General features: G+C 45.7%; 3 protein-coding genes across 5 annotated transcripts in view; 2 read left to right on the forward strand and 1 right to left on the reverse strand.

The window, feature by feature from the left end:
• The first annotated feature begins 170 nt into the window (after window positions 1-170).
• Window positions 171-6167, forward strand: LOC132457564 (uncharacterized). Its single transcript, XM_060051817.1, has 13 exons — window positions 171-640; window positions 1232-1351; window positions 2037-2156; window positions 2376-2495; window positions 2811-2930; window positions 3242-3450; window positions 3749-3794; window positions 3879-4012; window positions 4131-4262; window positions 4449-4563; window positions 4838-4972; window positions 5105-5230; window positions 5525-6167. The coding sequence occupies exons 1-13, from the start codon at window positions 439-441 to the stop codon at window positions 5656-5658; spliced, it is 1713 nt and encodes a 570-aa protein (XP_059907800.1). The 5' UTR covers window positions 171-438; the 3' UTR covers window positions 5659-6167.
• Window positions 5924-15254, reverse strand: LOC132457563 (ensconsin-like). 3 transcript variants are annotated; one of them, XM_060051814.1, is made up of 15 exons: window positions 14718-15254; window positions 13134-13241; window positions 12140-12214; window positions 11880-12043; window positions 11403-11502; window positions 11074-11190; window positions 10407-10576; window positions 9861-9994; window positions 9420-9697; window positions 8948-9107; window positions 8580-8796; window positions 8288-8392; window positions 7529-7579; window positions 7187-7415; window positions 5924-6693 (listed from the first exon to the last, which is right to left on the reverse strand). In XM_060051814.1, exons 1-15 carry the CDS (start codon window positions 14821-14823, stop codon window positions 6683-6685), a joined length of 2025 nt encoding a protein of 674 aa, XP_059907797.1. In that variant the 5' UTR covers window positions 14824-15254; the 3' UTR covers window positions 5924-6682. The 3 variants fall into 3 exon arrangements, with proteins under 3 accessions (XP_059907797.1, XP_059907796.1, XP_059907799.1); XM_060051813.1 differs by having other exon boundaries at window positions 10407-10600; window positions 14718-15253; XM_060051816.1 differs by lacking the exon at window positions 11074-11190 and having other exon boundaries at window positions 14718-15253.
• Window positions 15255-20808: 5554 nt separating this feature from the next.
• LOC132457566 (otoferlin-like) overlaps window positions 20809-24475 on the forward strand; it is a 30151-nt gene continuing 26484 nt past the window's right edge. The window contains exons 1-8 of the mRNA XM_060051819.1: window positions 20809-21079; window positions 21944-22011; window positions 22337-22445; window positions 23119-23173; window positions 23274-23405; window positions 23555-23617; window positions 23722-23806; window positions 23939-24098. Coding sequence (XP_059907802.1) covers window positions 21969-22011; window positions 22337-22445; window positions 23119-23173; window positions 23274-23405; window positions 23555-23617; window positions 23722-23806; window positions 23939-24098 — 647 coding nt within the window. The 5' untranslated portion in view covers window positions 20809-21079; window positions 21944-21968. The remainder of the gene's footprint in view (window positions 21080-21943; window positions 22012-22336; window positions 22446-23118; window positions 23174-23273; window positions 23406-23554; window positions 23618-23721; window positions 23807-23938; window positions 24099-24475) is intronic.

Raw genomic sequence — 24475 nt, forward strand, 5'->3', positions numbered from 1 at the left:
TACCCACTCAATCTGGCAACGTCGTCTGCAGCGCGCTTCAGCCAGTGTTTCCAGATTGGACTGGAAATTGCGCCCAATCTGGCAACACAGCCTCCTAACGCAAATAGAACCGACCAATAATATTTCAGGAAGGCTTAACTCCTCCCAACAACGAAGACCACAACAACACAGCAACGTGATATAAAATATGTTGTTAATCCTAATGGAATGGTTATTGTGAAAAAAATAAATCTTAATATATACGTTATTCATTTCTGGAATTAAAGATCATAAACTTATCGCCGGCGAGTTAATTTCACAACTACGAGAAAAACAAAATGAATGCAGGCGTACACACCGCGGTCACGTGACCTCCATTCCTACCAGGTGAGTCTTTTGTCAAATTTGGTTTGTAAAGCAGTATGCCTAGTCTAGCTAGCCGCCAATCATTATCCAGACATGTGCACGGTGCTTTGTGAGAAGTGTGCGTTATTATTTTGCAAATTTAAGCTTCGTTTTAGAAATATCTGCAAAGAAATCGCGCATGAGATTGCAGAGTTTTTCTCACAGCTGGCTGAATGCAACTGTCTGAGCCGTACACCTCCGAGGAGGAGACAGAGGAGCGCCTCCGACCACCTGCTCCTACCGCTCCTGAAGACAGGTAACACTGATCAGTAGCCTATCAGTACCGGTGAACATTACGGAGCAAAGAAGTGAAGTGAGGTTAAATTATCTTTGTTTACGTTTGCATTTATACACTTTTATATACTTTGAAGTTCTGCTACTGGGCAACTTTATAATTTATAATTGATATTGTTATACCGTTTGTTTGCCCTGTTTGTTCTGTTTGTCCTTAATTGAGCTAGCATCTATTTTTGTATTCATTAGTACTTTGTATTGTTATTGTATTCTATCTTATCCTGTGTCTTCCACTGCTGTTGGGCTGTTGTAACAAAGGAATTTCCCCTCCGGGGTATTAATACACTTTTAGCCATCCATCCATCCATCCATCCATCCATCCATCCATCCATCCATCCATCCATCCATCCATCCATATAGGCCATACACATTATAAAAATAAATAATCATATGTTGGAATAGGCCAATAGAAGGGATATAGAAGAGCTCTTGTATTATTGCATTGTTTGGTGTTGCAGTGGTCGGGGTCACCTATTGCTTATCTGTTCATGGGGAGTTTCTCCACATTTGAAACCTGATTCGTCCTACTTTTGATATTGTTTTGTTGTCTAAGGTGACCATGCCCTTGTGCTTAATGAAGAATGCTTCGAGGCATTGAACGATCTGGCAGCATCGGTTTACGCCGATCTTCAAGAAGCAGCAGCTCTGTATTATCTGTACTTGAGCCATTGTCGTGAGTATGAAATACGAAGACCACATTAAAGTACGATGCATTGCTTTAATGGTGGCCTACACCTGTCATGACATCTCTTGGACCAGGACACAGGTCCATGTATTTAAATATGAGGTAGTATGACTGACTTTGTTCCCAGTTGTATGCTCTCTGACACTTCTAACCGCTGTTATGCAAACACTAGCCACACAGGTTTTACATGACAGTTCCCAGGTGGTTAAACACGCCTCAAAACGCATTGTTCTAGAATCTAGAACAACCAGATAAAAAATAAAAAGGTGAAATGGTTTGCTTTGTGTTGATCATGGCTCCATTGATGCCTCACTTTTGGAAATGTCCAGCCATAAACTTCCTACAGGTGGAGGTACATGGCATTTCCTGTGTTTATTAGTCGTTAGATCCATAAGATTGCTGCATGCAGTCTCAAAGTATTCAGTAACAACTCTGTGGGTGAAAAAAAGGTATTACACAAAAGTAAATAATTTAAATAAATCAGTTGAGTTCAGTCTTACACAAATACATTGCAATTGTAATGAAGAAAAATATACACACATTGCAACGTGTGTGTGTGTGTGTGTGTGTGTGTGTGTGTGTGTGTGTGTGTGTGTGTGTGTGTGTGTGTGTGTGTGTGTGTGTGTGTGTGTGTGTGTGTGTGTGTGTGTGTGTGTGTGTGTGTGTGTTACAGTGGAGTCTCCCCTGCCAGCCTCCTTCATGGGGCCGTTGATGTCCTTGCTCTTCTCCCCTCATCCTGATGTCCAGAAGACCACCTGCCTCTCCTTGGTCAACCTGCTGGTAAAGAGGAACGGTGAGAAGGCCGTGTTAAAAAAAATGTACACACAAATAAAACCTTTGTATAAAAAAATCTTTTTCTTTACTTTCCTCCCTCTCCCACTCCCTCCAATTGATGTGGTGATTGGTGTGTGTGTGTGTGTGTGTGTGTGTGTGTGTGTGTGTGTGTGTGTGTGTGTGTGTGTGTGTGTGTGTGTGTGTGTGTGTGTGTGTGTGTGTGTGTGTGTGGTTCCAGTGTGCGAGGAGCTGGCGTTTGAGATGGGCGTGCTGCCTCCCCTGCTGGAGATAGTGCAGGCTGGGGACCCGGGGGCCCGCTGTCACGCCTGTGCGTGTGTCACCATGCTGGCCTCTTCAGGTCAGTGGGGCCGGGCCGCCAGAAGAGCTTCAACACGCCCTTCAGAGAGTGTTGCTGTCATGCTGCTGTCATGTTAAACAATTCACATCTCCAATGGTTGTGGGAATTGGTAGCCCGTTTTGATGCTTGCATAATACGACTGAAGAAATGAGCGTGCACGGTAGAAGTGTCAGTACATTGTCCCTGAACCCTTTGTAGAGGAGTGCCTCATGTGACTGAGGCAGACTGGGCGCCCCATGTGACAGTCAGACAGGGCCCTGTGATGTGTTTAGTCTATGCTAACTCTTTTTTTAATTCTTCTGTTTATTTGAACAGAATCAAACAGTGATGCTCTTGTGTCGGAGGGAGTGATACCCTTGCTGGTTCTAGCCAAGTCCTTTGATCCTCAAGTCCAGCAGAATGCAGCGTGGGTGCTGTTGAACCTCACACAGTCAGGTGGGGGGGCACGACGCATGCTGCTCAGGAACCCTGGCAGCCATTCTGACCTGCACACTTCTTTCATAAATCATAAATCGATTGATTCAAGCATCCTGCACCCTTACAGGTGCCCAGCCCAAATGGGCATTAAAAGACTCAAACATACACATGATACGGTGCAAAGGTCCAGTCCTAATTAGTCAGATCCATCAGAGTCAATGACATAATCACGCACGCATACAAAAAAAGGGATCAAATGAAGTGCCAAACACAAAGTGCACGTGTCGGTGTATGAACTGGCATCGCACGTGCGTCGCGTGTCCCCCCAGTGCGCTCCCGGAGGGTGCTGTGCCGGGCGGGGGCGGTGCCCGTGCTGGTGGTGCTGCTGCAGTGCGCCGACTCCAGGGTGCAGTTCTACGGCTGCTCCGCCCTGCTCCACCTGGCGGCGGACCCCGAGCACCACGCCCGCCTGCTGCACATCGGGGAGCGCTACCTGCTCAAGGCCCTGCTCACGCTCATGGCCTCGCCGGTCAGCAAGGTACATGGGCGACAACACACACACCCAGAGCCTCTTTGGATGACGCTCCATGCACTTTAAACAGTTGGTGGTGCATCATTTGAAGCCCTACCCTCAACGGTGTTCTGGTAATGCTGTTTCAAGATTTTGATTTAGTATTTAGTACAAAAAATCCATTATTTAGCCGATTTGTTTTATTCTAAACGACTTGTCACTTAATGAAATATCAATGGTGTATAAATCTTTGGTATTTCTGCAAATGGGTTTGGTATGGTCTATATCTTTCTACTTGCTCAGCATACAATGTTGTCATTTTCAGAATGCATGCCAAGCGTGTAAATGCCTTGAAATGCTCTGCAGAAATGGTAATTATAAATGCTGATAATTGTTATTAAGATGACTAATTCCAGAGCAGAGAGCTGTCACTCATCTCCTCCTACTGCTCCCAGTGGCGGTGCAGGACCAGCTGCTGGAGCTGGACTGCGTTCGGCCCCTGAAGACGCTGCTGTCCTCCCCCGTGCTGCAGTGTGTGCAGTCGGCCCTCACACTGCTGTCAGCCCTCGCCACACATCCAGCGTTCCACGTAATGTCATTTTTAACCTTCCCATTACCGATAAGGTTGATTTTGCTTTATAAAAAAGGTTGATTTAACCCATTAACCAGTCCAGGGAAACGGTTTTGGTTCTGATTGTGTGTCTCAGGAGGTTCTGGTGAGCGAGGGCGTGTGTGACCTGATGGGTCCGATGCTGCGGCGCCACGGATCCAGCTGTGACGTCATCATGCAGAGCTGCGCCAGCGTCCTCTCTCTGGGCGGCTCCTGCTTGGGCCGACAGGTGGATATCACTTCACTGGAGAGCTTTTGATTAAAGCATTTGATCACTAAATAGTAGTCGAATCCTGTTAGGAACCCCCTAAAAACGTTTATTTACCAGACTGGTTAGGTTTGGTTCGGATGAGTTGTTTGTGAAATGTTTGTGTCCCAGCTGAAAGTATTGAAGTGGTTTCTAATCTGTTCTCAGGCACTGATGGAAAGCGAGTGTTTGCCCGGCCTTCTCCAGGCCCTCGTCTCCCCGGGGACCCCTGTGAAAGCTCTGATTCGCCTCACTTCCTGCTTGCATCGCCTGATGTCCTTTGGTGAGACCTCTTGGACCCGCAGAGTAGCAGTTTAATTGAACCGCATACATTGTAGTTCAATAACCCACCACAACATTCTGGCTGGCTGGGCCTGGGAGTACATAAAGTTGAATGAGTTGCATTATATGTTATATAAAACTAGATTATTATCATGCATATTACTTAATATGTAGTTATTACATATTAAGTAATAACTAGAAGGCTAGCCTTCAAGTAATTACTTGATTGAATGATTCGATTTTCTTTCTTCCTTTCTTTCTACCTGCATGTTCAGAGGCACTTCAGTCGCACTTGTCAATAATGATGACATCGGAAGAAGTTTTAAGACTGGTAAAATCATCCGGACCCAACGGAAATCTTCAGCTGACATACAACTGTATCGCCATCCTCAGCACATTACAAATGAATGGTAATGTATTCACCTGTGCTCAAATGGAACACGGTCAAATCCACTTAAAATGTTATTTAATTTATGTTATTTAAATTTGTGGTACGTGCAATATGGCTGAATGTTTGGCTTTTCATTGAACTGTGACTTAAGGGCAAGTAATCGGATTACTGAGACCGCACTACCGCCTCTTGATGGGAATCATCGTTTCCTTGTTCAAGAACCAGGAGCTCAAATTTCAGCATCTTGGCATTACAGCGCTATGCAACCTCATTCAAGGTTTGTTAATTTGTTATTCATAAGTTTGTACTTGTGAAATAGTTTTGTTAGCGGGCAGGATAATGTAGTGGCTAGGGTGTTTACACTCTCGAGCGATAGATACTGGGTTCGATCCCCTGTGACCACAGTCTACCGGTGGGACTCCTAGCGAGACGCCCAGCCCCAGCTCCTCCTGAGTGACATCGTGTATCTGAATTCACAATCAGTCCCTTACGATAGAAGCTGAGGAGCTTGGTAACAAAATGGTGAGGCTAGGCAGCGCAGTGCGGCGAGGCTGACCTGTGCCGTCTGCAGATGCAGACTTCAGGGCGGTGCTGTCGGGCAGCGAGCTGGAGACGGAGGTGCTTCGGCTGAGCGAGCGGACGGAGGAGACCAGACAGCTGCTGAGCCTCACCGGGATCCCTCCCGCCTCCCCTCAGGAGCCCTGACCCGCACGTCGCACCCCCCCGGCGCGGCGCAGGAGTCCACACCTTTTTTTATTCACGGCCAATTTGTAGCGTTTCTTTTTTAAGTTAGTATATTTTTTAGCAATTTTTACATCTCGAAGTATACAGTCATTTGGCATGCATTTTGATGTGTCTCTACGATTTATATCGTTTTTTTAAGCCGTTTTTACATTTTTAAGTATACTGTCATTTTGCATACCTTTGTTATGTCTCCGTCATCTGCAAGGTTCCAATCAGCACAGAGACATGGGGCTTAAGGTCGAGTTTAATCTAATATGGCGTACATGTTCCAGTTTTACCATAGGTTATAAGGATCCACTTTACAGGTGTGATAACTAGTGGTGGCATATCAGGAAGATCACACACACTTGGAAAGGTTGCATTTGTGGTAACACTTTTAACGTAGCAATAAACCGACTTAAGCCCTACACCTAAAGCTTTGCATTGTAAAATGATTACCATTTTTAAATAAAATAACACTTTATGCACAATATTCTTTGGAAACTATACACAACACAGCTATGGCCTCACTAAATGAAGTAGCAGCTTTGGGGAAATAAGTATAAAGTATTATAGTATAAAGACAGTGCAAATATAATTTTAGACTAACCACATCCCGACCTTTTCAGGAGCTTTCTAAAAACTGCATTTTCTGAACACGCTGAAGCGAAGGCAGTTGTACTATATATAATATATATTGTATGTTGTGTACTATATATAATATATATTGTATGTTGTTGTGCTTGCGGAGAACAAACTATTCCACAATTGATATAATGGTGCTCTAGTTCCAAGCTAATATCGACAAGCTGTGTCACACCAATGATTGAATCTGCTGCATGACTTGTGGTACAGCTTAAATGGGGAGAATAGCACACAAATGGCAGATATTAAACTTTGGCTGTTTAGTCCCATGCTCTGTGAAAGTGCAGGACAGAGAGTGTAGTGGAGCAGGCACCACGTGGAGAACACAGCCCCTCTCCAGGCCTGCAGGGTGTCCTAGTGCTCAGATGACTTCTAGGATAGAGGGAGAGAAGGACAGAAGATGGAATGATTCCAAAGCTTGACAAATGCAAACCTCTTATGTAGTTCTGATCCCGGATCTGTTGAGAATTATAGAAGCATGATGGGGAAGCCAATATATTCCACAACTTGTATCCTTAGGATATTCTATGCTAGCCCGGCAGATTTGTAAAATGTCTGCCTACTTGCAGAGTGGCTGTGGGTAAACAAAGACATGTCTATCCCGTCGAAGTTTGAGATTTGGATTTGCTTTGTTTTTGCCTGATGTACTGTACTGATGTACTGTACTTGCTATGCAAGCTGATGTATACCATTTGATAATCAGCCTATCTGCGTTGTAATAACTAGAGCATTGACTCTTAAAACCGGGGCGTGCCTGGGCTTCATCATCTTTCATCAAGTTCTGAACTTCAATCAACGGGGTGATGGGACTAGTCCCATGTCCCTGGTCAGTGCCATGGTGCGGTGGGACTCAGTCCTCTCCTACCTGCTCTCTGGTGGCTCTGGATCTCGTCCAGACCTGTGAGTGTCCTGATGGCCCGGCGCTCTTTGAAGGCCACCACGGGGACCATGTCCTCGATCCCGGTCCCGCCCCGCTGGCCCGGCCTCAGCCCGGTCGACTGCCGTGGCCCTGGCCCGGTGTGGCCGTTGGGGTTAGGCTCCGTGTTCTCCTTCGGTAGGGCTTCGGTCGGAGTGATCCTGGCCGGCGCAGGTTTCTGACCGGTAACAAGGCGACCAACGGAAAGTTGAAGTTATACAAGATCCCATTACCTGGTGGGTGGGACAGAGCTCCTGCTTCTGCAGCAGTAAAGTTCTGATGGAAGCTCACCGTATCTGCTGCATCGGTTCTCCTTGTTCTCCGCATGATCTCTTCAAGGCGCTGGAAAAAAAACAACAATCCCCATCTTCTAAGTGGCAGTGATGTTTAAAATAGCCCAATATCATTTGTGAAGTTCAAAAGATACAAACAACTTTTTGTTATACTACTTGTTTTGTCTTACACGCCTTTTGGATGACTAAATATCATATTTCCATTTATTTCAACCTTTCAACAAGTTTATTTTATCTGCATAGCCCTTAATCAAAGCTACAGTATCTAAGCGCTTCACAGGCCCACAGGTATTTTTTTAAGAGCCTTAAAGGTGACATATTATACCAACAGGTGTGAATGTGAATAGCCGTTAAAAAACATTTTGAAAATCGGACTCTTCTGACATCACAAGTGGGCGCGTCCACCTAGATGTGTGCTGGGTAGATCAGTCTACCAGCCTACCCAGTGGAATGTTGCTCATCTATCGGTCATACCGTACATCTAGGTGGACACTCCCACTTGTGATGTCAGAAGAGGCAGATTCTCAAAACTGCAATCACACCTGGTGGTATAATATGATACCTTTTTAAAAAAAATTAAAAATCCTTAAGAGAAACCTTGAGAAGATTAGCAGTGCATTAACTGCCAAATGGGCTGACATATTATTAGCACAGAACAAGCAGAAACTATGGAAGAGTAAGCTCTTCAAAAATAGAGGAGTAATAAGTTATCTAGCATCCGTCATCGGACACTGTGTTTCACGGTTAGGTTTGTTACCTTTCTCCTCTTCTGCCGCTCGGCGTCCTCCTTCTGGGCCAGGTCCTCCCTCTCCCTCTTCACCTGTTCGGCCTTCTCCCGCTCAACGGCCTGCTCCTCCTCTCTCTGGAGGGGAGTAAAAGACTCAGGAATGCAATTTTGAACAAGACTCCATTTTGAATCGTGCACTTCCCATTTACAGATGAATCAACATAAATGTAAAACATAAAAGAGTCCTAGTATGTGGTTTTCATTGGCGTCAGCGTCCAGGTCGGTGACTGTCTGTAACCTCCGGGACTTCTGCCTGCTTTACCTTCTTCTGGAGCAGGGCCGCCTCTCTCATGGCCTGAGTGCGCTCCTCCTCCGCACTCCTGTGCTCCTCCTCCTCCCTCCTCCTCTTCTCCTCCACCAGACGCTGGGCCTCGACGTGCCGGCGAGCCTGCTCCTCAGCCTGCCGGCGCGAGCGCTCCTCCGCCCTCCTCAGCTCCTCCTGCTCCGCCCTCCGCCGTCCCTCCTCCTCACGCCTGCGGCTGGACGCGCCCACCATGCCAGAGGTCAAGGACGTTCATTGATGCATTGGTTCACTTCTTCCTGGTCATAGCTCATTATGGGCTTTAGCGCTGTGTGTTGTCTGGCATCGAATGTATCTGGGCTCTGATCCATCTCACACACGGTTCCTACCTTTCCTCCTCCTCCTGCTCCCGCTGCAGACGCGCCTCCTTCCTCCGCTCCCCGAGGAGGCGCTGGGCCTCCTCTCGGTTCGCGGGCCCCCCGCCGGCCGGTCTGCTGGCTGCTTCAGGAGGTTTGTGCGCACCAGTAGCGGCAATACTCTGCGGGGCGCCTGGAGAAGGAGAGAGAGAGGGGGATCCTTTAAGGATGAACACACGCTGAGAGTCCAGCCCCAGGGAGAGCGCCGCCGGCTGGTGCAACCTCGTGTAACGTCCCAAAGGCTGTGCAGCGTAGCGCGTTATAGTGGTGCCGACTCACATCACACAAGCTGGGTATGGATGTCAAACCACCTGGCTCAAGGCTGCAGAAAAGGCAATTGTCTACAGAACCAAAAATAAGCTTGACCTAACAAGAGCATGCTACAAAGGAGAGGCCCAAGTACCTGACTTATTTAGTGAGGGTATTTACAAAAGGGAAGGCTTACTTCTGTCGGGCTCTGTCCTTGATGAAGCTCGAGGAAGAGGTTCGGGGCGACCCTTCACGGCCTCCGGAGCCCCGGGTGGGGGCCCCCCTGGTGGGGGCTTCTGGGGTAGGATGACGGGCCGGGCATTGCCAGGGGAGAGGGCGGGGCCAGAGGGTGCTGGGTCATCCAGGGCAGGGTCAGAAGAGGCGGGGACACATACAGGAAGCTCTTCCTCTGGGACGGAGGGGAGGTCCGGCGGCATTGAAAAGGACTGCCGTCTGATTGGCCGTCTGGGAGTTCTTGAAGATCAGATGATCAAAGTAAAAATGTAACCTCAAAGAGGTATTCACAGAAGTACACTTTTAACCTTTTTTCTTGAAATATTAAAAATATTTTTTTGCTAGCCTTTTTGCATTTATACTTTGTAACACTTCAGTTATTTTTCTTCTGATGCTTTCCTACCGTTGGGGCGATGGTTTGGTTAAAGTGGTTTGGCTAGCTTTTGTTGGTGCTGATCTGGCTCTGACAGGTGGTGTTCCTGCGTTAGATCGAGTACTGGATTTCTTGTCCAGCTGGTTCTGCTTCTCTGCTTTGATCTATAGCAGAAAGCAAACGATTATCAAGGCATAACCACAGTGTGACTTAGAACACGATACAGCAGCGCTGTTATAGGTCTATAACGGAAAATCACCATGAAAGCAACCGAAAGGGCCCCTATTCTACTACCATTTCACCAAGTCAGTACAAGCCATTTCGGTATCTATCCACTGCTGACAACCCAAGTGGGAATGTCCACGAGGAGTTTAATGGATGGATCCAATTACTCCAGCCTACCCAGTGGGTACAGTCCATCTATCTGCCATCCATCTACCATACTATATGGATGGACACTACCTTGTGATGCCAGATAGATTTTAAAATGGTTTGGAAATGGCCAACCACTCTGAAGCCCTGTGTTAAAATAGGGACCCTTTGAGGATAATAACAGGCCAGAATGTGGGCCAGTACCTGTGGCACACTATGGCTTCTGGGTTTACTGCTGCCGGGGATGGGGGGTGCAGCTGGCCTGGTTTGGCGGGCCGGCCCACTCTGGCGAGCCGGCCCAGTCTGCTGCGGTGGTTTGGGGTGGTGAATGGCCTGGTTGTTTTTGGGGGTGGTGTTCATGGAGTGGCATGAAACTGAACGAGGACAAACATGGACAACTGGAGTCAAGTGTGTTTTGTGGGTTTTAGTTGACATTATTGAGAGAAATGGAGAGAGTTGTGTAAATGAAGGAGAACATGTAACGTGGATGTAGGTCATGAAATGGCAATTTTAAAGAGAGGAGGAGAGGACAACGATGTTAGTCACAAGAGCACAGTTCCACCAACAGCCTGCAAGTGTTTGGCGTCCCGCTGCTATAAATGTCACAAAGCTAGACGTGAAACACTAAAATTAATCTGCTGCGCCTGCACCAGTAGAGTCTGGTTAGCTCAAATGAGGGCATGGTGCTCAGTATCGAGCCTATCAGAAGAGGGTAACTGCATTAACTGTTTCTCGCCAGAGATGGTGAGGTCGTTTGGATTTGCTAGTTTCATATGCTAGTCAGGATGCATCTACACTTTAATTGATTCCAGTAGGCAACCACATCATAACAAGCTGGCTACAGCGGTCCTTGCATTCAGGAGGTGAATACCTTCTTGTCCCGAGAGACAAGCAGCGCTCCGGCTCCGGGCTAGGTAGGAGCATGTCGGGGTGAGCAGACGGCTGACCAGGTTCCTCTCCCATGCCGTCAGGGGGGAGCGGTTGCCAGCTGTAGCGTTGTCGGTCGGGTGGGTTTGTCCGAGAGCACGAGCAGCGAAGAGCAAACGGGGTGAGGCAAGCAAAGGCTTTGGGATGAGCAAAGTCACGCAGAGGCAGAGGCAAAAGCTAAGCATAGAGGGGGAGGGTTAAGGAGGAAAGAAAGAAACACAAGAAGAGAGACAGATCACCAGCTACCAACGGCTGGTACAGATGCCAACTCACCACTCTTCTTTTGGAGCCTCCCTCGGGAGTTCAGCAGGAGGTTATGCTGGAGTCTCTGGCTCTTTTCCAAAGTTTTGCGTACTGCAGATTCATAACGCTCCTTTTTGAATCAAGGAAAAACAAACATGGGTCAGATGATCCGGTTGATCACCTGAGAGACCCTAAAGAGCTAAACCTCCTCCTCTCGCCTCTCCTCCTCCTCCTCCCGCCTCCTTTCCTATCCCCTCCTCTCCACTCACCTTCTCTCCTATCCCCTGTTATCCTCTGCAATCCCATCCCATCCCATCCTTTCCTCTCATCTCCTCTTCTGTCCTCTCATCTCCTCTGCCCTCTTCTCCCCTATCCTCTCCCTTCCCCTCCTCTCCACCACTTCTCCCCCCTCCTCTCCCCTTCTCTCCCCTCCCCTTCTCTCCTATTCCCTCCCCTTCTCTCCTATTCCCTCCCCTCCCGTCCTCTCCAAACCTCACCCAAACTCACCTTCTCCTCCCTCTGTCTCTGCTTGCGCTTCTCCTCCACGGCGGCGCGCCTCCCCTCCTCCTTCACCCTCTGCTCCAGCAGCTTGGTCTTGCGGCTCTCCAGCTGCAGCTCATAGTATCTCCTGGCTCGCTGCTCCCTCTCCAGGCGGCCAAGCTCGCGAGACGCTGTGGGCAGAAAGCGGCCCGCTAGAGTCCCGCCACTCACATGCTACTGCGGCCGTGGCCCTCGGGTATTTTTTAAAGAAACGGAAGCCTGCGTACCTAGGAGCTTCTCCTGCTCCTCTCTCCTCTCTTTGGCCAACCTCAAGCGCTCGTCCACATTCGGCCCGGTCGGTCCTAGAAGGCACAGATGGGTCAACATTCACAGTTTACCCCATGATCCCGCCTTTACAAGATGTGCTACCCACTCAGGATGGGCTATCGATAGCTTTAACAGACTATGCCGTCCAACTGAGCTCTTTGGCCACAATGAGCTACCGGGATTATAGGAAGCAAATCCAGCTTGTGTTTAATTCAAATCCAATATTTTAACAGATATAGTAGTTTGATAAAACATAGTGCCTCCTCACAAGCTTCTGTAATCAAAAGACACAGAAATAGCTTATGATGTTTCTGCAACGTTGGAATGGCTCGCCGAAGCCTGCATAAGTCTTTGTCATGTCATCATAAGTAGGCTGATTCGGTAGCCTGGCTATTGCCAGACCAAGCTCAATCGTAGATTGCACGTTGGTCGGGGGAGGCTGCTGTCATTTTCTTCAGCACAAGAGGTGTGATCAACGAGCGTAGTTCAAATGACTCTGTATGCAAGTGGATGCTTGCCGTCGCTTCCCTGTTGTCATTGTGTTAAATCTCACTCCAGGGGGAAAAGCCAGCTTGGTGATTGGCTCCCATAAAAACAGATCGGAAGCAGGAAGAAATGTATTGCTCCTCTCCAGACCCTGCTGCATGGCGAATTCAAATCGCCGGCAGAACGGGCTGGGGGAACCCAGACTACTGATTTGGCACAGTAATGGTAAAATTGGTAAGCTATACTTTAACATAGCTGCTCATTAATTAAAAATGAATCACAGAAGCATCTGCTGTAGGTGAGAGAGAGAGAGAGAGAGAGAGAGAGAGAGAGAGAGAGAGAGAGAGAGAGAGAGAGAGAGAGAGAGAGAGAGAGAGAGAGAGAGAGAGAGAGAGAGAGAGAGAGAGAGAGAGAGAGAGAGAGAGAGAGAGAGAGAGAGAGAGAGAGAGAGAGAGAGAGCGCGCTAACCTGCAAGGATTCGTGGACCTAATGGGCCGACAGTAGATTTGTTGATAGTCGACGGACTAACCGTGTTGTTCTTTGTAGGGGCATTTGTTTTGGCATTATTGCTTTTCTCTGAAACAAACAAAAAACAATAACAGATTGAGAAGACAATAGTTTCTTACCTTGGCATACATATTCCTGAAGCTATGGTTTCATGCATTCGAACCCAGTGTGCGACCAGTCCCGTACCAAAGTCCACTGGTGCTGGTGACCTCTGACCTATGGTGATGGAACTCGGAGCTCACCTGTGTTCAACTCCTTACCTGCTGTTAGCCTCGCATATAGAACCTGCTTCTTAAGTCTTGTTCGGGGCCATGAAAGTACGGTGAAAACTTCTTCTTCAGTCACTCTTACTGCATTATTTCTAGATGTCACTCCACTATGAGACACTTGTCTCATAGTGGAGTGACTTATAGGGTTTCTAACCCAAACCCCAAAACTGCCGCCTGTACCATTCAATTGTGTTTCTGGGCTAACACCCTCGTGATGACCGTCCATGATTAAACCTTTTAGATGAGATGTTATTTAATTCTGATCAATGCCCCACTTCACTGAATATCTCCATAGACCTCTTCATCTTAACCCCAGAGGGAAGAGCTAATGTGTTAAGTCAGCTGGTCTGGTGGTTTTGCAAGTAAATAAAAGAAACAATCTCTCTCTTACTCTGTTAAACTCACTGCATATCAGAGCACAGACCAAAATCTCAGATTCCTCACGGCCATAAAACAATTTTCATGCATCTGTTTTGAAAATGATTATTATGCCCTATTTTTATAATTTTGTCCTCTAGCAGATGCTTTATCCAAAGGCAGATTGCAATGGATTTGTAAATACATGCATTGGATTTCTGGGTGGCATCTTTCTCGAGCCATGAGTACCAGTACTCTGCAGACATCGAGGATCGAATTCAGTACCTTTCTGGGAGTCACTCAACCCCTAGAACCACATGACTATTCTTCCCTGTCCGAGAGCCATCTACTTCTCTGTCAAGCGTGTGTCGTTACTGATAGTGCCGGGCCAAATGGGACCTGACTGGTGTTCATGGAGATGGGAGGAATAAACACATAAACACACAGCGAGAGGTTGGAGCCACGAAACCTGGGAGGGTCTGAGTTGGGTTTGTATGCAACGCAGAGGAAGACCACCCTATATGCCTGCATGGTGTAAGGGGGTTAAACGGTGTGAGCCTGGCCCCTGGCCCAGTGTTTATGTAACGGGTACCAAGCCAATCAATGTTTTCCTACTAGATCCAGGCTTGTTCTTTGGTCAACGACACTGGGAAAACAATGCTCATCATTACGGCCCAGAAAGAGATGAACGCATCAGTGGGTAAAATCAGGCTGAGTTTTATTCTCATGCGTCATCACCCATGGTCAGGTGACCCTGAAAAAATAATAATAACAATAATAACAACAACAACATCCGAAGCTTGGTCGTAAACGCAAGGCGCTGCCGATACGGACACAGTGTGGAGCCTGAATACAGACTGATACACATCCAGTTTTCCTTCCCGGCAATGGAACAGTAGGAAGATGGAATCCCACTGACCTGCGGGTGTCTTGGGAGCGTTGGCCTTCCTCTGGCCGTCCACGTAGCGGGACGACAGCGGGCCCTGCGACGGCGGCACCACGCCAAGCTTCTTCTCTATGGCCATGCTAGCAGGCACTGAGCTGGGAATACCAGCGCTCCGACACTTATCCCCCCGCTCCCCTCCTCCTCGCCCTCCTGTGCCCCCTCCTCCTCCTCGCCTGCTCCTCCTCCTCCCTGTAATGTTTTATAGAGGAGCCGCCGGCTCTTTCAGTGTGTGTGCCGCGCGGCGTCTTGCCTGCAAGCACCGTCTGCTGCCTTCCATGTGACTCACAAACCCTTTGGAAAGGGATGGATGGGGAGGGGACACACACACACGCAAACACACACACTCAGCGCTGACCAAACCGCGACCAGATCGTGTGCTGCTGTCAGGTTGGAGGAGAAGGGTGGGAGGGGTGGAACCAGAGCTATGATCCTCCAAATGCTTCTGGGATCCACCAAATGCTAATAGAGTGTTCTGGTTGTGGCAGACTGGACCGGGGATTCAGAGTCCTCGCTAAAACGGTCCCATCCCCCTGTGTGCTGCGCCACTTTACTTTCACCAAATGAAGCACTGTCACTTTAAGTACCCTACCCCCCAGCATCAGTGTGTGTGTGTGTGTGTGTGTGTGTGTGTGTGTGTGTGTGTGTGTGTGTGTGTGTGTGTGTGTGTGTGTGTGTGTGTGTGTGTGTGTGTGTGTGTGTGTGTGTGTGTGTGTGTGTGTGTGAGATGCCAGCAGCTGTAAAGATATTGATGGATTGTGATCAGGGCAGAACAAGAAATATATACACCCCAAAAAAATAGGAGAGCTGTAATGATATCCTTGTGAATGGTTACCAAGGGAACCGTGGTGATGCGTGCACTGCCAGGATATGAACCCACTCTGATGCACACGCTGCCCTTAATAGCTGTGGTATATAATACCCTAACCCTGTGGTTTTTCCTCACGATGCTGCTTCAATGCACCTCAGCTGATATACAGCATGACCACTAGATGGAGGTCTTTCGATAAGGGAAATGTTTCATGAAAGATTTGAAATGCAAAACTGGATGATTGAGGGCGGCATGTAGCTCTAGCTCAGGAGGTAGAGCGGTGCGGCTGTTAACCGGAAGGTTGCTAGTTCGATCCCTGGCTCCTCCTAGCTGAGTGTCGAGGTGTCCATGTGCACGACACCTCACCCTTACTGCTACAGACTTTGCATGGTTGAATCCGCCGTCGGTGTCTGAATCTGTGAAAGGGGGAATGTTTAGAGATGTCCGATATTATCGGCCCGATATTAGCATAAAAATGTAATATCGGTATCGGATTTTTTTTGCCTTAAAACCGATAAAATATATATATATTTTTTTTTTATTATTTATTTATAGCTCAAATAAATGTTTTCAAAATTGTGCAGTACAGTGCACATTGTAATTGACTCATATTTGTGCATTTATTCAATTAAAGTTATTGAGTTTTAGTTAAAGAAACATACTGCTATGTTGCACATAGTTGTTCAGGTACAATGTTTTATCATTTGTGAAGTCAAGTTTGCCCTATTTGTTGTGGGCATTGTCAAGATTATCTCAGGGAGAGTGTAATCCAAACTGTTGTCTGAGACCATTAAAAAAAATAAAATAAACATGGCACTTTTCCCTTAAATTAAGTTGAAGTATTTTTCTTATTTTGCACAGACAATGTTAACATTTGGAAAGCCTTGTTGCATTCAAGAATGCATCCAGTGGGGCATCACAATAACATTAAGCATGTTGTGTTAATTCCACAACAGGAGATATGTAATGTTACCTAAATTAGGTTTGAGGAAAAATAACCCAAATATCGACATCGGTATCGGCTAATATCGGAATCGAAAATTTAGAGTTGGACAATATCGCATATCGGATATCGGCAAAAAAGCCAATATCGGACATCCCTAGGAATGTTATGCAATATTGTAAAGCGCTTTGAGTGGCCACTGGTTAGAAAAAGCGCTGCATAAATGCAGTCCAATTACCATAACTGATAAAGAGTTTAGAAACATTTTGTTTCACCAACTTTCGTGTGGCGAAAAAACTCCCAATCTAGATGCGTCATAGCCTTTAATGAAAACGTTTAATCAACATAAAAATCAAGGACAATTACGTCAAGCCATCCCATAATGCTCCTTACTGAGCTGAACTCAGTCTTTTGATGGACTCTCTCACTGTGGATAATGGCGTCTGCTAAATTACCAACAACTACTTATACAGAAGTCCCCTTTAACCTATTCTCTTAAAAAAAAAAAAAGGCTATTCCATACAAGAACTGTCAAGGGTCAGCAACGAAAGAAGTTTAACCAAGAAATACTGTTACTACTGTACTGGTACTAATTAGCAGCAAAATGTGGGAAGAGCGAAAGCTTCTATGATTAGCCACGATTAGAAAACAACCAGCAGCACAGTTGATAAAAGGTTAAGTTTCCCTCTTAGACATGCCTTCAGGGACAGTAGAACAGTAGCTAGCTTCGTCACAGGGATTCACTCACTTACTCATAGGCCTACAGACAGTGTAATGTTGAAACTCATTATCACCCAGCATTCCAATGCTTTATCACAGCATGTAATTGCTTTGATCAAATCGAAACGTCCAGGGGTTGAATGGATGGTGGAAACGGAGAACCAAGAAGATGCAGTATGAATATAAAGACGCATGACATTCTGTAACCACCAGAGGGCGCTGCCCCACCAAACTCTACTGATAGATACCCGACTTCTACCATAACCCCTTGGTATTCTAGGGACATACGGTTTATTCTAATCATATTAAGTGAAATTAAAAGTATTCCCTCTTAGACATAAATATATATATAGATAAATGTTATATATAAATGTGACAGACGTTTCTGATTAGGAAAGCTAAGAAAGGCCGTCCTGGGTCAGAGATACCATTCTATTTCTGGCTGAACACCATCTTAAACAAAAGTGGGAATGCTTAAAGAGTTCCCCATGCAGCTTATTTTGCAGAATGGTAGACGCGAACTAACCGTTTATACATTTCAAACAAGTCCCAGGGTGACCTCAGGTCGGGCCTCCACTTGTTTGTCTTAGCCACCGGTAAGGCCATAGACCTGATTCAGCGGGATAACAATGGCCCGTGTCTCTGTTACAGTCTGAAATGTGCCGTGAGGACACAGGACACCACAGTCAGCCAAGCATCGGAGCAGCGCAGTCGCTCAACCAAAGCCCGGGCTGGGGATGGTGACGGCCCCGCCTACGACCAGACGACAGAGGGCTTGTCGATCTGGGGCCTTCTCGAGATAAGATTGCACGGTCGGTATCGAATCGTGCCGACGTTCTCTCTAGACCGCGCTACGGAAAGGTGTCAGCTGGACGGCTCGGTTGCAGCCTCATGCATATTCATAACTTAATATTCTTTCTAAATACAAACCGGGGCATTAGACATGTGGGATTTATGGTCGAACATTTGGGAGGGGGATGTAATGGTATGAAACGATCAGGTTTCAAATCCAACTAGGGAGATCTGTAATTGGTGTCACATCCCCCAAAGGATATTTACATTTTCCGATGACTTTATACCTGCAGAGAGGTGTGCTTCGATAAGATGTGTTGTTAACACAAGATAACACAGGGATAATTAATCAAAGCGACACAGAACATACGATTTCCAGTTTGAATTAATATGAAAAATCATACTATATATATATATATATATATATATATATATATATATATATATATATATATATATATATATATATATATATCTGATGTAACTTTCTGAATGTTCTTGGGTTCTAAGGAAACCCACATCTGACAGTTATGTTAGACAAGTACCAATGAATAGAAAAAAAAAAAAATATCAGAGAAACACAGCATTAGTAATATAAAAGATTGCATACATATAAACCATAATATACAGACAGCCATACTAATAAATGTATGTATATGTTGATTCTGAATCGCAACACCAAACCCTCATGTAATTAAAAGAGGAATCGCTCAGCGGGACGTGCAGTCGGTCGTCACCAGGGGTATCACCCTGACCCACAGCCCCATGAGGTGAGGCAAAGGGACTCAGTCGTCAAACGCACGGCTTAATAAACCAGTTGAACATCATTTGTTACGGAGTGGACGTTAATGTGTAATAGCTTAAAAACGGTATGCTCTAAACCATTAGGATGTTTGTCTCCCAAATGTAAAAAGGTACTGTGTTTGATTCCCTGAAGTCCACACTCTACCTGTAGGCATTCTGAGGAGGCAAGACTCCTGTTCGTTCATGACATGTATGCATCTAAACTGTTCAAAGTTGTAATGCATGAAAGTGTCTGCAAACAGCGGTGGTATTCATCCAACCCGTATGATAACATACAACAAAACATACTTGTAGTTTGGAGTGATGACACCCTGACACGACGGGACGACACACACGCGCAGCACCTAGCGAGGCGTCTGAATAATTGAAAGCCTGGTTTCATCGGATACGGGCAACTTAAGACGCGGGTGTACGGCTCGCAGGCCAGCTCCTTGTGTAATTTATGAGGTGATCAATTGGAAATGGGTGTTCAATAGAATTCAATAGAGTCATATTCATGCAGCGGGGCAGACGAATCATGGTGGACCAACGTACAAAAACGTAGTTGTCCTCCGTTTTGAGTTCTCTGTCTTTTGATGAGACAATTCTATTTTTTTTGGTTTAGAAGTTGAGCAGGGACAAATATATTGTACTTTGTTTCATTTAAAATATAAAATAAATGCCATGCATACAGGTTTCTAGTCAAGACTAATTTGCAACCCCTGTCCCTGGCTAGGCCTTTACTAAATGTTACACTAAAAGCAAGGTTAAACACAATGTGAGCCTCGATCCTGGTCCGGTGTGTCAGTACCAGGGCTTTGACCAGCTGTGTCAGTACCAGGGCTGTGACCAGCGGAGTGTCAGTACCAGGGCTGTGACCAGGGGGGTGTCAGTACCAGGGCTTTGACCAGCTGTGTACCAGGGGGGTGTCAGTACCAGGGCTGTGACCAGGGGGTGTCACTAGTACCAGGGCTGTGACCACCGTAGTGTCAGTACCAGGGCTTTGACCAGATGAGTCAGTACCAGGGCTGTGACCAGCGGAGTGTCAGTACCAGGGCTGTGACCACCGGAGTGTCAGTACCAGGGCTGTGACCAGCGGTCCGGGGTGTCAGTACCAGGGCTGTGACCAGCGGAGTGTCAGTACCAGGGCTGTGACCACCAGTGTGTCAGTACCAGGGCTGTGACCACCGGGGTGTCAGTACCAGGGCTGTGACCAGCGGAGTGTCAGTACCAGGGGCTGTGACCAGCGGAGTGTCCAGGGGCTGTGACCAGCGGAGTGTCAGTACCAGGGGCTGTGACCAGCGGAGTGTCAGTAGTACCAGGGGCTGTGACCAGCGGAGTGTCAGTACCAGGGGCTAATTTGGTGCAGGGGCCCATGAATGATTCAGAAGGGAACGTTCTTCCAATGGGGTCGGACCGATGTTTTGTTTATTCGTAATTCTATTCTAACATGCCAAAGACCAATTCTTTGTTTAGTGCCAATGGGGTATCATCGACGACCAGCTTGTCCCCGAATTATACTACATCTTTGGATGTTGAAGATAGAGGTGTTATGAATGTACTGAGACTAGACTTGATCTAGACCAAGTAGTAGTAGTTATCTTTATAACACCAGCTCATCATCTTCATCAACACTCTTTATCAATTGTATTTAAAATCGCCTTGTTAACTATACTATTGGTATTCAACTATTTGATCGAATCACAATTTTATTCACTAAATTAAACATGTAGATCATCATCTCCAGTAAACACTCTTTGAAAAATGTACCACAAATTAAACTCAACATATAAGATGAATCTTTTGAATGAAGATAATGTTTATTCAAAAAGTAACTCCCATAATGGGCGCTATGGACTGCACCATGAAACTTTGAATTTGTATGTATCATTTTTTCCCTATTGTCTTTGTCTCTGTCAGCAGGTGATCTGGATTGGCAGACTGGTTGTTTGCAGTGACGTCTGTCAGCAGACCTTTCCTTACCGGCCTAGTTACCAGTCTCAGGTTCGGCCGTCATACACTATTCATCTCAGTATCACATCACTTGCGTCCAACCTCGGACCTGGAAGAACCAAATTCTTCTACTTACGGCGTTATCCCTCGTGGCCTTATTTGTACCTGCTTTGCAAAGATCGAGAAATGGTTATGTGAAATCGTCGACTGTTTATGTAGAAAAGCAGTCGTGTTACTTCTTTCTTCGTATTTTTTTTTTACATCTCAGTGGGAGCTGTCAGAGGTTGGTCGTTGGTTGATCGCAGTGAGGTCGACCCGGTGCGGTTTTCTTGTATGGTATGTATCCAAACGTTTTATGTGTTGTTACGAGTAGTGTCATGTTGACAATATCACGGTCCATGTTAACTTTCTATCATAAAAGTTTGTAAATGTTGCTTTTAATTTGTTTAGAAAAACTTTTTAGAAGTTGTCAGGTTTCTCACAATTGTTAAAAAATTATGCAAGGTAATAACTTTTTTGCGTTATTATCTAACTGATTCATGTTTTATGCATGTAGCTTTTTTAGATATTTTGACAATCTAGCTTGCTGATGCATTGAACACATTTTTTTTTAGCAAACTTGTCTGTGTTTTTGTCTGTGTGAAACATTCCAAGAAAGGTTTTCTGATTAAGGTTACCTATTTAAGGTTATCTAACTGTATTCATCCCTTACAAAATGTTGGGCAGTTAGTGGAATTAATCCGGAGTTTGATCATTTAACTGAGTAAACAAATAATTTAAAGTGTTTCATATTCCACAATGGATGTGAAACCTATCCTCCTCTAATTGATGTATTAAGGTCAGCTCATTTAAATAATTCAAACCCTCTATTATGGTTTAAATGGGAGGGTGTGGTGACTAACAGACCTGTCTACAGCACAGCCATTCTTTATCAAACATAACATTAGCAAACTATTTATTATCAACCCTCCAATAATGATGAAATAATATCTTAAGGTAGACCTTTATTTATACAATTTCAGAAATACTGAATTGTCACACATTGATACTCAACACAGCCAAAAGTAGTTCCATAATGACAAGGAAATGGGTTTAAAAACTATGCTTGATTCAATAGATTGAAGTGAATGTAGAGAGCCAACACAAGCGAAATAATGTTGTGTTATAAAAGGGTGCTGAATGTGACTGTCATCTCTCTAGAGCGAGGAGCCAGCTGTTTGCAACCATGAAGCGCAGTAAGCACCGTGCACACAAGGAGAAGAGCGGAGGTATTTACATTACATCTTTCCCAAGGTCTCTTCATGCGCCCAAAGGATTTAAAGAAGATGTTGAAATGATGATGTTAATGTCGATAAAAATAAAAATGTTTTAATATTTCTCAAACTAATATAATTCATTTTTTATGATTTGGTATTCTTCTGAATTTAACTTGGAAATGAACATTGCCTTGAACCAGAGGAACAATCCCCAAAGCCACCAGTGCAATCTAACGATGGCGGAGCCATAAGGCCAGGGGGCGCCAGAGACAGAACAACTGTGACCTGACGAGCTCTATCTGTTCAATCATCTCCCCCCCCCCCCCCCCATCTCTAGATGAACCGGCTGTTCTGGAGACGGAGTCCCTGTTCATGGGAGGCCAGGATCCGGACACGGTGTCGCTGGCCTCCGTCACCGCCGTCTGCACCAACGTCTCCAACAAGAGGCAAGGTTCACACCGCTGGAACACAGCAGACCCACCGGTGTACATCACCGGTGTACATCACATGGAACATTAATCACAGCGAGAAGTGTCGTACATTAACACACACAACAGCACATGAGACATCAGGTAGGGAGTTTGTTGAGGCCAGGGATGGCAGAAATCATCTCACCTCATCTGATCCCCCTACATTACCTCACCTCACCTTACAACACCTCACCATACCTTGAAATACCTCACCTCACCTTAAAATACCTTACCTTACCGAGCCTTACAATACCTTACTGTACAATACTTTACCTTACCTAGCCTTAAAATACCTTACCTCACCTTACAATACCTTACCTTACCTTCCAATACTTGACCTTACCTTACCTAACAATATTTTACCTTACCTTACATTACCTTACCTTACAATACTTTAGCTTACCTTACCTCACCTTATACTTGTCCTACCTTAACGAGCACCAACACCCAACTGCCGAGGTAGGTCAGATCCCATCCCACATGTCTGCCAACAAGAGACAACGGCCAACCACCACCCAGGGAGGGGTCTGTTCATGGCTTTGGGGCAGTTAGCCCCTTCCTTACCTTGCAATTACCTTGCAATTAATTTTCTTCTATATTTGCGATATACCACATTTTATCTTAAGCTGTTTATCTAATCTTATTTTAGATCAAAGCCAGACATTAAGATGGAGCCCAGTGCGGGGAGACCCATGGATTACCAAGTAAGGCAACGACCACACAGATGAGTTATTGTACAGACTTGAGTTTGTTCATCCCTCCCCCTCATGTATGGGTCCACTGATGAACGGTTTGTGATGTAAGGTGAGCGTGACGGTGGTAGAGGCCAGGCAGCTTGTGGGCCTGAACATGGACCCGGTGGTGTGTGTGGAGATCGGCGATGACAAGAAGTACACGTCCATGAAGGAGTCCACCAACTGCCCGTACTACAATGAGGTGACAATAGCAAAAATGCTAATAATACTAGGCTCCTAGAATCAAAAACATGTGAAATGGATTCATTCAAATACAATCAAACAATGTATACAAAGTCCTTATAAATAAACAAACCATACCAAATATTTTTCCTTTCCCCCACCCCCCAGTACTTTGTGTTTGACTTCCACGTGCCCCCAGACGTCATGTTCGACAAAATCTTGAAGTTGTCTGTAAGTTGAGCCGCAGTGGTGCTTCCACAAAGTCATTCTTAATCATGGTCACATTGGAGCATTTATAATGATCTTTGATGGCTCTCACCCCGACCGACTACCAGGTCATTCATTCCAAAAACCTCCTGCGCAGTGGTACACTGGTGGGGTCATTCAAAATGGACGTTGGCACTATCTACACTCAACCAGGTAAATGAGGAGTGGAAGAGTTGGCCCAAATATTTATAAATCCTACCCAGCAGCACGCCCTGTGGTCAGGCATGTGTCACTGCAGTCGCTATTCATGCATGTATTTTAAAATAGTGCTCTTCTGTTTTTTAGAACATCAGTTTTACCATAAATGGGCAGCTCTATCGGACCCCGAAGACATCACGGCCGGATGTAAGGGCTACATTAAGTGTGACATCGCCGTCGTGGGGAAAGGAGACAACATCAAAACTCCACACAAGGCCAACGAGTCGGATGAAGATGACATCGAAGGGTAAAGGGATCCCCCGTCAATCGGACATGAATTCTGTCCTTGCAAATAGTAACTAGGCGGTATATTTCTGAATCAACCAAACAATAACCCAGCATGTATTTTTAAATAAGATGCTTCATTGAGCCTAGACTTAAAATGTTCTAGCCAGGGCAATACTGGAGAGTATTAGCTTGATAAACATGCATTGATTTTTTTTTACAAACGACCAAAGATATGCATACAAATATGCACGTCTATACCCAGTAGTAGAAATGTATGTGCAAAAATGTCGGAATAGAAGTGAGTTAGTCAAATTGTGAATTTTATTCTATTTTATTTATTTTTTTAACCTTTATTTATTCAGAAAACCTCAAGACTTATTGAGGTTAGGCACTTAT

Source organism: Gadus macrocephalus, chromosome 5 (assembly GCF_031168955.1).
Source record: "Gadus macrocephalus chromosome 5, ASM3116895v1".
NCBI lineage: Eukaryota > Metazoa > Chordata > Actinopteri > Gadiformes > Gadidae > Gadus > Gadus macrocephalus.

Bases quoted from the DNA above. Each gene is read 5' to 3' on its own strand.
- LOC132457564 (XM_060051817.1), top strand. From the start codon at position 439: ATGTGCACGGTGCTTTGTGAGAAGTGTGCGTTATTATTTTGCAAATTT. The intron at 2,496-2,810 runs GTCAGTGGGGCC...TTATTTGAACAG, and splicing joins CACCATGCTGGCCTCTTCAG to AATCAAACAGTGATGCTCTT. The intron at 5,231-5,524 runs GTTTGTTAATTT...TGCCGTCTGCAG, and splicing joins GCTATGCAACCTCATTCAAG to ATGCAGACTTCAGGGCGGTG.
- LOC132457563 (XM_060051813.1), bottom strand. From the start codon at position 14,823: ATGGCCATAGAGAAGAAGCTTGGCGTGGTGCCGCCGTCGCAGGGCCCG. The intron at 12,215-13,133 runs GTTAGCGCGCTC...TGTGCCTTCTAG, and splicing joins AGGTCCACGAATCCTTGCAG to GACCGACCGGGCCGAATGTG. The intron at 9,108-9,419 runs GTAAGCCTTCCC...CTCCTTCTCCAG, and splicing joins AAGGACAGAGCCCGACAGAA to GCGCCCCGCAGAGTATTGCC.